The sequence below is a fragment of the Vidua macroura genome, chromosome 9 (genome assembly GCF_024509145.1).
Source record: "Vidua macroura isolate BioBank_ID:100142 chromosome 9, ASM2450914v1, whole genome shotgun sequence".
Lineage (NCBI taxonomy): Eukaryota > Metazoa > Chordata > Aves > Passeriformes > Viduidae > Vidua > Vidua macroura.
Genome location: NC_071579.1, coordinates 23,597,455 through 23,609,600, shown reverse-complemented (window position 1 = coordinate 23,609,600; position 12,146 = coordinate 23,597,455). Strand labels below are relative to the sequence as shown.

Here is a 12,146-nt window from a genome sequence, read left to right as displayed (position 1 = left end):
ATCTTAAACACAACTAAAAACAGATAATCCGTTTTGACTTTTACTCCAGGATTCCATCTTTACAAGTAATTTAAAATCATTTAGAGTAAGAGTAGATCATAAATAAGGCAATTGATACCTCTGGTGGGGCTTTGAAGAGCCTGTTACTTATTTCCAAAAGATAAATCTGCTGCAGATTCTCTCTTTGCTATTCTGACTTGAACTGCTCAGGAGGCTTAAAAGCACAAAGGTCAGTTAATCTCTTGGGCATGCATGTGACCAGATTTTTCTGCTGCACAGCCTGTTTTGACAAAATAAAGGAAAGTGGAAGAAAAGTGCAAGGACAAGACAACAGTTATAAGTAACAGGAAGCAGGAAATGAAATAATAAAGGGGGAGGAATCACTGCTGAGTTTGATTTATTTTTATGAAGACCCTGGCAATCACATCCATTTGAAAATCCACAATCTTCAAGCAAAAGAAGATGCTTGAATTATGTAAATCTCACATATGAAAACTTTAACAAACCTCAGCCTCCAGTAATGTAATAGGGGAGTAAAAGAAAAAAGGTAAGGGACACTAAAACATTTTGTCATCAAAAGGCAGTGGTTTTCCAAACAGACAGTAATAGCCTGCTAATTGAAAAAAAAATGTAGAGAAGAGGTAATTTTGATCTAGAAATAGGTCCAAAACTTGATTCAAACAAGGAAAGCTAATATGTGCATTGTATATTTAATGGCATGCAGTTGTTTTCATTAAAATGATAGTGCACCAGCTGCTTGTGCATAAATGCCCCATGGAACTTGTCAGTTGCTGACTTGTTAGCTGACTTTCTGCACACATTAAATTAAATTGTCCCCACATGGCCAGGACTCCACGCTGTGCCTCTGGTAGTACCACGTGTACGTAGGAGGTTTGGTATATTCAGGACTCAGTGGGCTTTTGGCACATGCAGTGATGAACTCCACAGGGAATGTGTGGGGGTGTCGCAATGCGCTGCCTTTGGAGGGCATGCAGGGACTACCTCTGCTGTGTGCTCCAGGGGTGTGCCCAGTGTTGTCAAATACATCACTATTCCAGCTAAGTTTATCTTATTCTGGAAATCTTAGATACTCTTACACAAAACCATTCTCAAATGCATGGAAACCCAAATGTGTGGTAATGTTTTGAAACAGGTCCAGTTTCTTTGCCTTTCTTTTTTCACACAGCAGGGTGTTTGTTTTTCACATCAGGGGCCCATTCCCAACCAAGATACATGGGAGATACTGTGATCAAAATGATGGAAAGCTAGTGAAAGCTAGTTTGGCTCCCAGTTTGGGTAGTTTCAGTGCTCTGGCACTGCAGGGCCTGCCAGCTCCTCTTTGTTGATAGATGAAGTACTTATTTTGTCCCTGTCTGAGTGGATGGGTGCAGAGAGGCCTGCACTGGGCTCTGATGCTCCATGCTAATCAGGTACAAGCTGATCCTGTCTGGCAGCTATTTTATCAGAACAGGACAGCACAGTTACACTGCTGTGTGGAGAGAACTCCATCCTTCCAGCACCTGCGGGGGCAGACATGCCCTTTCTTTCCTGGAAAACATAATTGTTTTAATCTGAGGAGCATCCTACATCTAAAGGTTGAGAAAGGCTACAGAAACCCAGGTGCTCACTGAACAAGGAGTGGCCCTGACAATTTATTATTCCAAAACCTCCAGAAACTGACGTCTGGAAAGACAAGCTCAGAAATTAATCAAAAGTAATGAGGCCACAGACATATGAATGGAAAGGCAATGCTTACAGCACAAACCTGTAACAACCTGCAGACCATACTGGGTATATTGTATATGGGGTATACTTTCAATATACTGGGTATATTGAAAGTATGAGAAATGAGCATAACCAGCATTAAAGGAGTCAGAAACCATGAGAAAGTCATGATTACTTTGTCATTGATAAACATGCCAGAGTTGCAGTGGGACTACATTGTTCTGGAGGTTTAAATTAGAACTGCCTGACCTTTCAGGGGTTAATCTGTTCACAGGCTTATTGGCCTGAGGTAATGGGGAAGTACATACATATCTCAATATATAGACCTCGATTCTCATTACAATGCTGATGTTAAGAAAGTAAACTTCTTCCTGTAAAAGATTAAGCATGCTCTAGCAATAGAAGTAGATAAATTAGTTGCATGGAAGTGAGTACAGATTTTTTCCCGAGTACATATATGCATGTTATTTGTTTTCATTATTTAAGGATTAATTTCATCTGGTCCCAAAATGAGTCAACTCTGGGTAGACCACCACATGGGTATGGTTCCCCAGCAACACTACACAGTGATCTTGATTATAAACCTTTGAAGTTTGTTAATCCTTTGTGGTTTTCTCCTCATCAATATTTATAATCAAGTTTTAACAAATATAAGAAACACAACTGTAAGCTGCAAAACAGATGAGTAAAAATCAGTTGATTACATTTATCATGTTTGACAGAAGCAAGCCTTTTTGTCTTTGATATGACTTAATGGCTTTTAGTATTTATTATTTAATAAAACAGTTTCACATTTAAATACAAAATTTGGCCCTTAAAAAGTACCACACTGCTTGTTCACTTTTGGATTCAAAGCTTATGTGGAATCACTGATGTTAAACGTCCCTCACAGCAGCTTCACTACTGAATGATGCAAAACTCCCTGAAGTAACTGTATCTTCCAAGGGTTTCCATCCTACCACTGAAGCTCAACGATTAGACTTTAAACTTAGTTTTCATCTTTCTTTTGCTGACTTGCATTACTGGGATTGGTGTTCCCATTGATGAAGAAGAATCAATGAAAGCCTCGGGAACGAGTATCAGGGAGAGGGGGCAGTGGGTAGTGCAGAGCGAGAGGACGGAGATTTGACACCGCCCCTCTGTAACTCTGCGAACACACATTGCTCTGCTCGTGAGAGGTTTCATTTTACTTCTGTCAATGGCCAACACTTAATTCACATGAATGACATGCCACTCATCCTTTACTCTCTCTCAAAGTCCTGCGTACCCTCTGAGGATTTAAAACAATCGTAGCTAGGTCGATAAAGACACTAAAAATGCCATCGCTTCTTGCACCAAGCCCATCAATCGTTTATATCCGCGGCATTGGATACTTCCGCGGCACTTCCCGGGACTCTCTCCAGAGAACGATCAGCGTTCACTCACACCCCGATGGCCCCGGATCTGCCAAGTCATGCTGCCCTTGCAGGCGCTGCCGCCTCCCCTCCCCGCCGCGTCCGCTCGCGAGATCCGCGCTGCTATAAAGGGGGCGGCGCGGCGGGGCTGCGGCAGTGCGGGCCGAGCTGAACTGCTGCTCCGTGTGCGGGATCGGGTCTGCGCTCCGAGTGAGTGTGCGGGGCCGTGGGGGTTGCTGGGGGCTTTGCACAGTGTCTTGTTTTTTTTTAGATTTCGTTTTATTTTTATGTGGTTTTTGTTATTGTTTTGGGTGGGTTTTTGTTCGCTTTCCCCTCCCCCTCCGCACAGATGCGCCCTTGAGCGAGGCGCGTAGGGCGAGCCCTTTCTCCCCGCGTCCCGCTCCCGAAGGATCGCGTTGCTGCGACTGCCGCCTGAACCGCCGTGTTCAGTTTTCCCTGGTTTTGGTGTGGGCTTTTTTTGGCGGGGAGAGCGAGCAGATAAGTCCTTCCAACGCTCCGGCCTTTATCAGCGCTGCGCGGGGAGGAGCCGCGGGGGGAGCGCGCAGAGCGCCTGCAGGGAGCCGAGCGGCCCCTTCCCCGACAGGCGAGGCGGCATCTCGCTCCTAAGCCTTAAATAACCCCAAAGCCGAGCGCTGGATGCGGCTCGGGGACGTGCAGGGGGCGGGTTCCCCAGTCCCAGAGCGGTGTAGTGGCGGCCTGGGCGGGGGAAGGCTCGGGGGTCGCCTCGGAGCCCCTTGGGCACCACGCGTGCCGCGGTTCGGTATCGCACCCCGACCGCGGCTGCGGTGGCCTGACCGCATTTTTGTGACAGTCTGAAGGTGGCAGAGGGGGAGGCTGATGGTGCGTTTTGAAACGGCCTTTCGCTTTTGTTCAAGGCGCCCTAAAGGTATGAAATCGCTCGCTCAAGAGAGCAGGCCTGGCTCATTATAATTGCAGTTTGAAGATAATTGAGGCCGTCTGCGGCTATGAGCAACAAAGATACTCTGGCCGGATTCGAGTGTATTTGATTGAAGGTGCTCATTCTACTTTCCTCCAGAATGAAAGGAAGTAACAATGATTCTGTGGTCTGCTCCTCTGCGGGTTAGGAAATGCTGTGGCTAAAAATCCGAGCAGAACACGCGCTGACCCCACACGGAATAGCAGAAGGGTTGGCAGGTCACAGCGGGTGCTCTGAGGAAAGCACATGGTTCTCTTGAAGCGTGAGGCAACCAAGGTCTCCTGCAAATATTAAAAGATTTTAATGTTACCAGAGAAAGGGGCAGAAACTTGTAGTTTGGAAAGGGGAAGTATCAAAGAGAAGTCTGACCTTGAATACCTAGTGAAATACTCCAGAGGATTGCTGATGGAATAAATATAGAAGGACTGGCATAGTACTGAGCAAAAGGATGACCTTGAGCTTGGATAACAGAAAATAATGTAATTCAGTGATAAAAATGTGGGGTCATGCACTCCAGGCTGAGCAGCTCTTGCTTATAAGATAAAACTCGCTAGTTGGAGGCATCTCAAATAAATACTGTGCAGCTGCTGTTCCCCTGTCCCTCTTGCAGAATTGCACTTTGAGAACCACAGCTGCATTTGTGGGTGCAGGATTCCTGATGTCCTCCTGCCAGGCTGCTTCCCTGCATCCTACGAATGATCTCTAGTCCTGGCCACCATGTTCTCTCCCAGTCTGCTGCAGTTAAAGACTAAAAAGCCTTGGATGAACATGGGGATAAGAAGCTTTGTTTTACAGTTAGAAATACTGAATGTGTGGGCAGTTCTCAAAGTGAAAACTGAGAGGTGGATTATTACTGTCAGGGTGTGCGAGAGAAACTTCCAAAAGCAAGCCATCTCTAAAAAGGCTAGGTGTGGGTTCAAAGCTAAATGTTTGACTTGTGGGCTAGTTCTCCAGGAAAAAAAGTGGCTGGCAAGGGGGAAGGAGCCAAGAAATGAGGTGCTCTCAACTTTTTTTAGAATGGACTTGGTGCCTTGCAGGCACAAATTGGAACAATCCTTGGCTCTTGGCTTTCCTTAGCAACATGAGAGTCATGCTAACCTTTGAGGTGTTTTTCATCTCCGAGGCAGCCAGTGCTGCAGTGCATAGAATGAAGTGAAATAGCTTCTAAGAATATTTTGTCATCTGCAGAAATTAGGTTTGTAGAGTTGCCTATTTGAATGATTATGCTCTGGAAGTCTAAAGAGTTGTACTACACTCCCAGACTGAGCAGAAATACTGTACAGGATGTATTGCAGATGACAAGCTTTTGGGACAGACAGCCAGAAGTAGCATTCTCTTGTCCTTGTGTACCCTTTTATTCTTTTTCAATAGACTTAAAGGGGAAACAACCTGGCTGTACTGATTTAGACTTGGTGAAATTGTAATTAACATAGAATGTGATTTCCATGTGTGCCACCAGTCTTTCTGGTTGCAAATAAAAAAGGGTTGAATTGTTCAAAAGGTTAAAGTGTAGCTATGCAGAGCAGTGTTCCCTGGGGATTAGCAGAAGTTATTTTCTTTCAGAATCAACAGGAAGCTCAAGTTTGAGGTCTTAAATTCCCTTGTAAAATTGAACAAGGTTCTTCTCATTGAAAGTTCTAAAAAACATACTTTCTACTCCTTCACCACGTGGAATGGTATGGTTTTCTGAGTACTAGTAAAGCTCTAGGCTAGCAGTTTCCCAGACTCTGAGCTGTTACTGGTTAGATAACCACTACTGTATCTTGAGGAGGCCATGAGCCATACATTTTGAAGTGCTGGCAGTCTCTGTAATGGCTCAACTACCCAGGTGACAAAACTCATTTAACACCTAAGCCTTGTTGCAAGATAAGTGCTGATAAACTGTCTTTGGTGTTTAATCTAGATTGATAAGATGCTTTGAATAAATCCTTACTTACAGGTGCAAATGTACTACCGTCTAAACTGTATTGGTGTTAACTCCTGTCTAGGTTAAATCAAGATGTCTTCAGGAAAGGCTTTCATTGGAAAACCAGCTCCTGACTTTACTGCCACGGCTGTAATGCCAGATGGACAGTTCAAAGACATCAAACTCTCTGACTACAAAGGTAAGTTCATGTGCTTCTCTAATTACACAGATAGTCTGGCCATAGGAAGGACTGGAGGGTATCTGAAGGTGCATCTTGGTTTGGCTTTGAAATGCTAGTGACCACTTGGCAGTGGACTGAAGACCAGAACTTGTGCAGTGGTGGCTGCAGTATGCTTAGAAGGCTGTCAGCAGCCTGACTGAATGTCCCAGCTGTGATAACTGTTACCAGTGAGCATAAAACTCCCCTAAACTGTTACCTTGCATCAGGCTCATTGCCCTGTATCATACTGAGACTGGTGTAACATTTCCAGACTGTGGAACAGCAACATCTTCTGTCTCATCTTTTTCAATGGAAAGTAAATTCTTTCATCTAACCAGCAAAGTCCCTTTTTCTAGAGTGCTGGCAATATGTTTGCTATGCTAGAAAAATGTTCTCTAAAAACAAAGGGAAAGCCTGAAGTAATCAAGTACTCATGTTGATGGCTTTAGAAATACATTTCTAATGATGCTGTGGGCTACATGAGGGTAATGAGTTGGTATAGACTACTCACCTACTCAGTTAAAATGTCTCCTTGATTGGTAGCCTTCCAGATCTGTGGCATTTCTCTGTTAGGGGTCAGCCATGGTATGCTCTGGTGTAGCATACCCAGAGCTGTACTTGGGGCAAGCCTCCTGACCCAAGAGACAAGCATAGCCTGTTAAATTTGACAGTCTGGGTTTGGGGAATTCAGTTGGGTGGGGTTTTAAGGTTGTTGTTTAGGTTTTTTCCTGTGTCTTGGTGGGGTTTGTTTGTTTGCTTTTTCTTAAAAAACTAACAGATTAACTATTTGTACTGCTTTTCTAGGAAAATATGTTGTGTTCTTCTTCTACCCCCTGGACTTCACTTTTGTCTGTCCGACTGAAATCATTGCCTACAGTGACAGAGCTGATGAATTCAAGAAAATCAACTGTGAAGTAATTGGAGCTTCTGTTGACTCTCACTTCTGTCACCTTGCCTGGTAAGAATCAGCCTTTTAACCCAACAGACTGATCTGCCTGGCCTCAGTTCTTGCAGGAACTGAGTCCTGAGCATATTCAAAGGGACTTGGTAAGTATTGGTAGTGCCAGGTGCTGCTGAACAGAGCTGAGCATACTGGACATCAGTCTTTTGTTGCTGCATGGCAGATTGAATATGATATTGTAGAAAGGATCAGCTTCTGTTGTACTTTGAGCCCTCATTCTGAACTGCCCATGTTTTTAACATGTAAACTTTTCTTCATTTAGGATCAACACTCCTAAGAAACAGGGAGGTTTGGGCACCATGAAAATCCCCCTGATTTCTGACACAACACGTGCCATTGCCAAAGACTACGGAGTGCTGAAGGAGGATGAAGGTATTGCATACAGGTAATGTGCCAGAGGTGAATGAGCTGAGAAAGTTATGTTGCAATGCATGGACATGAGAGATGAGCACAGAACTTGTGTTCACTTGAACACCTGCAGCCAGCTACAGCTGTTGGCTGTTCTAGGTATGAGCTCCTGCAGGCTGTCAGACACTCCCTCAAGGGGAGATGGTCCCTGGTTCTCTGTGGTGCTTAGGCTTCCTGTGCTTTTGAGTTAAATTCTGCTTCCCTTTGCCTGCTGCTCAGTGCAGGAGTGTCATGCAGGTGTGCTGCAAACAGTGGTAATGCAAGACCTACATAGTCATGAACATGATTGCAGGTATTGAGTGATCAAAGTGCAGACTAATTAAACCCCAAGTCTTTAGTCTGCTGTTCATAAAAGTTGCCAAGGGAGCTGAACTTCTGCTAACTCTTAACCTGATGTTGGAGGACTGATGAGCTGTTGCTTTTCTGTTTGAGAACAGTGTGTAGCGAGGTTTTTTTTTTAACGTGAGAATGTCTCTCCTTGAATTTGTTTTTTCCTTGGGTTACTCTTCCTTTTTTTTCCCTACTAGTAGCCTCCTTAAGTAGTATCTTCCTGTGTCAGTGCTTTGACTTGCCTCCTGTCCCTCCTAGTTCCTGTTGGGCTTCCAGCTGCTACTGTTTCATTGCTGTGCATGCACCAAGGTGTTAGTTTCTAGGAAGTGGTCACAGTAAATGGCACAAATAGTGCCATAATCAAATAGTGAACCTGAGGTTTTGAAACTCAAGTCAGTCTAATCAGCCTTTCAAAAGCTGTGCTTAACTTCAGGGCTAGTTTTTCTTTGTTTTTAGGGGTCTGTTCATAATTGATGAGAAGGGGATCTTGAGGCAGATTACAATCAATGATCTTCCTGTTGGTCGTTCTGTTGATGAAACCCTCAGACTTGTCCAGGCCTTCCAGTTTACAGATAAACATGGAGAAGGTAAGAGAGCTTTTCAATCTAATGTTTACTCTAAAGAACAGTATTAACTAGGCAGGTTAAATCAACGGTAAATGAAAGGTACTAAGTACATGTATCAATCTGTGCACAGCAGGTAATTGTGACTGTTGAAATGCAGCTTTTTCTGTAAATCTGCTTGTTGAAGGACACAATAAGGCTTTATCCTCTTCCAATTATTTATCCCTTGAGTATTTGCTCATGTTGAGATTTCATTTTAATCAATTTGGTGATGGATGTCTTGTCCAGCACATAGAAGTTGTCTTTTTCAGTTAGACACAAAAAATACTTGAGACAGAAATTAAGAACATGAAGTAACAACTTAGTCTGTAAGAGTAAGCTTGATTTAGATTCTGCTCTCAGATTTGGTAGGTTGAGACCATCAATACTAATGTAGTGTTTTATGCAGTCTGTTGGACAAACTACTTAAATTCCTGAAAGTCTGCTGATCTTTCTGTCAGTATATAGTGAGGGTAAAAGGGATTAGAGTCTTTGTCCCCTTAGTTCAGAAGGAATAAGGTGTTTGATACTGCCAGCTTTTCTACTGGTGTGAAAGAAAAAAAAGGCACTGCAGATAAAATGTTAGAACCAAGTTACAGAAACTCAAAATTGCTATGCAGGTGTTAGTAGCCATCAGTTGTCATTAACTAATGACATGTGTTGCTGCTGGTCATACTTTGCTTCAGAAGTGGGAAATCAGTGGCAGGTTTTATTAAAATAAGCTGCTCTTGTGACTCTGGCATATAAACATATGTCATGTGAGGAGACATCCCAAACATTTGATGATTGAGAGGTCACATATCATGCAAATGAAGCCTTTTGGGGTTTACTGTGCCTTTGAGTAGTCAAAACCTGGCAAAAGGTTTTCCTTTAGAACATTAGGACTGCAGTCACATCTAAATCAGGGCAGACCAGAGTAAGATGTGTAGCAACACTCAGAAGCTGAGCATTCTGTGGCTAAAATTGCCAGTTCTGAACGGAGCTAGCATCCAGCATTCCATGGCAGTAAAGAAGGAACACTGTTCAAAAAATGCTGCTCAAGGAGCTGCTGGAAGTTTGAGACCATGCAACCTCTGCATCATGGTGGCTTTTTGATAGCCATGTAGGGGAACCAGTGACAGTTGAATGCTTTTTCCCCTGCCCCATTCAGCTGGAGGGCTGGACCAGGGTGGATTAAAGATAAGGGGAATACAGACTTGGCTGGATCCAAGGAGATAATGTAGCATGGTGTTAGAGCCTTTCTGATCTGGGTGCTGGAGTTGGTGTTACCTTTGCTATCAAACTTCCCAGAAGCTTTTAAGTGGGGCTGGGAGAGGTGCTTGTGTTAAAGGACTCACTGTTGCCTGGGCAGACACCTGGTCTGGGTGTTACTGCCCAGTAAACAAATAGAAACAAGCAAAACAGAGCATCATGTGACACTGGATGCATGGTCTGTATGTTGCAAAGATCTGTACATGTTCTGAGTTGCTACTTTGCTTTAATGTTGTGTAAAACATGTTCTGCAGGAGCAGCTGGTAAGACTTAATACATTCTTATCATTTCAGTGTGCCCAGCTGGCTGGAAGCCTGGGAGTGACACAATCAAGCCTGATGTTCAGAAAAGTAAAGAGTATTTCGCCAAGCAGAAATAAACATTCAGCCTGAGTGGAAACTAGTATGCCTTACTTAAAGAGCAAGTATCAGTTACTGAACTTTGATTAAGTCATTGCATCTGAGTCAAGGGATCATGTTATAGTTATTAACAGTAACTTTTTTACTTGAAGGAAAGTTTGTCCTGTTGACAGTACCTTCATAGCAAATCCTAACGATCAGTATCTGTACATCAAGCCCTGTTGACCTTAGTGACAATGCCGTGTCTGTGGTTAGCCATGTGTTACATAGAGCAGTGGTATCCTTTTGTAACTCTATTAAACTTGTGAAAAGAGCACACTGTCTACTGTTCTTGTATGTAGTCATCAGGAGACCTGGGAGCAGTGCAGGCTGCACTTCTGAAAGCTTTCTGTAGACATCTTGAGTCCTAAAGGCCTTTTACTACAGCTCCATTAGAATGGAGAGAAAAAGATTTGGTTTGCATGTTGAAGTCATCAAGTACTCCTCACACTCTTCATGACTTGGCTGCTAGATGAAGCATCAGGCTGTCAGGCTTAAACTCGGCACTGTGGTATTGCTTGGAGCATGTGACTGACAAAGATGGGGCATCTCCTCATGGACCATGTGAACATAGTCATTCTAGCATCTACTTTAGTCAAAATGGACTGTCCATGTCATTCCTGGGAATCCAACATTGAGTTTGAATGCTGTCTCTGTGGGAGTGGAATACTGGGCTTTCTGGAAAGGAAACTTCCTTGGGTATACAACATTCATCCACAGCCTTTCCCACTACATGTCATAGGGGTGATAATATGCCAGTTATCCATTAGCTTGTAGTCATATGATTCAGATCAGAAGGGTGGAATTATAAAATCTGGTACTCAGGTGTGCTCAGCTTTGTCTTTAATCTTTGTATTTCAAGTGATTATGTAAAACTCAGAGCACATGACTGGCCTTAAGTTACACCAGAGCTGTGACTGCTGTGTAGCTTCATAGTTCAGTGTGGCTTGTGATAGGGCTAAACTTCAAAGCTGAGGACTTGGGTGTGAGCTCTTGCCTGACAAGGTAAGGAGTTAGAGCCCTGTGATCTTCATGTACCTGTAAAGATTAAATTCTTAGGGGACCTTGTAACCATCTTCAGCTCAAGACATAAACAAGTTCTGTCCTGCTTAAAGTCAGCAACACCAAAGATGAGGCCCAGGGCTACTTGTGTCACTCAAAAGTGAACGTTGTATGCCTTGAGTAGTAAACTTGTTTTGTACAGCTCCAAAAAGTATGTGGCAGAAGCCTTGGTACCAAATACTTCAATATCTACTAAAGTAGCTAATCCCCATGAACATATGCGAAAGTAATGCTTAGCTGGATCACTTCTGCTTAATTTTTAAAAAAATCCAAAGTCTCAAGATAACAAATGAGGCCAGCTTCCCGAGAAGACATTGATAAGTAACAGGGGCACTTACATGGTTTAAAGTAAAATGAATATAAATTAGCTTGGCTGAGTAAGAAGTTACCCAACTTTCTTTTCTAGCAAGTGAAAAGGAGTAAAGTTTGGGCTAAGCTAATGCAAAACTTGCCTTAGTTGTTACATTAGCCTTGAAATGTAAAATCAATGACAGCAGTTACTTGGAGGGCGTTATGTGTGACGTATACATAATTTTTTTAATACTTCCTGGATAATAATTGTACCACTTCCCTGGGCAGCTTGTTTCAATGCCCAACCACCCTTCCAGTGATGAAACTTTTGCTAGTATCTAATCCAAACCTACCCTGGTGCAAATTGAGGCCATTTCCTCTTGTCTCATTGCCCATCAGCTGGGAGAAGAGACTGAACCCACCTCACTACAACCCCCTTTTAGGTAGTTGTACAGAGTGATTTTGTAGCTACTCAGTCACCTACACCTGGACATAGAGGATAAAGGAGTTGTCTCGTGTTCTGTGCCTGAACTTCTCTCCAAAAAGGGATCTTTATGTGCCCATCCCCAGGCCCTGGGAGGAAGGTGAGGGTCTGAGGGTGGTTCCAACCCCAGCAGCTGCTGTGTCCCGCTGTGGCTGC

At 43.5% G+C, this 12,146-nt stretch overlaps 1 protein-coding gene across 1 annotated transcript; it reads left to right on the top strand.

Annotated features, from left to right (window-relative positions):
* Window positions 1-3,223: 3,223 nt before the first annotated feature.
* Window positions 3,224-10,430, top strand: PRDX1 (peroxiredoxin 1). The gene is made up of 6 exons (XM_053984590.1): window positions 3,224-3,329; window positions 6,066-6,182; window positions 7,008-7,161; window positions 7,427-7,549; window positions 8,359-8,489; window positions 10,049-10,430. The coding sequence occupies exons 2-6, from the start codon at window positions 6,077-6,079 to the stop codon at window positions 10,132-10,134; spliced, it is 600 nt and encodes a 199-aa protein (XP_053840565.1). The 5' UTR covers window positions 3,224-3,329; window positions 6,066-6,076; the 3' UTR covers window positions 10,135-10,430.
* Window positions 10,431-12,146: the final 1,716 nt, after the last annotated feature.

Bases quoted from the DNA above. Each gene is read 5' to 3' on its own strand.
- PRDX1 (XM_053984590.1), top strand. From the start codon at position 6,077: ATGTCTTCAGGAAAGGCTTTCATTGGAAAACCAGCTCCTGACTTTACT. The intron at 7,162-7,426 runs GTAAGAATCAGC...TTCTTCATTTAG, and splicing joins CACTTCTGTCACCTTGCCTG to GATCAACACTCCTAAGAAAC. The intron at 8,490-10,048 runs GTAAGAGAGCTT...TTATCATTTCAG, and splicing joins TACAGATAAACATGGAGAAG to TGTGCCCAGCTGGCTGGAAG.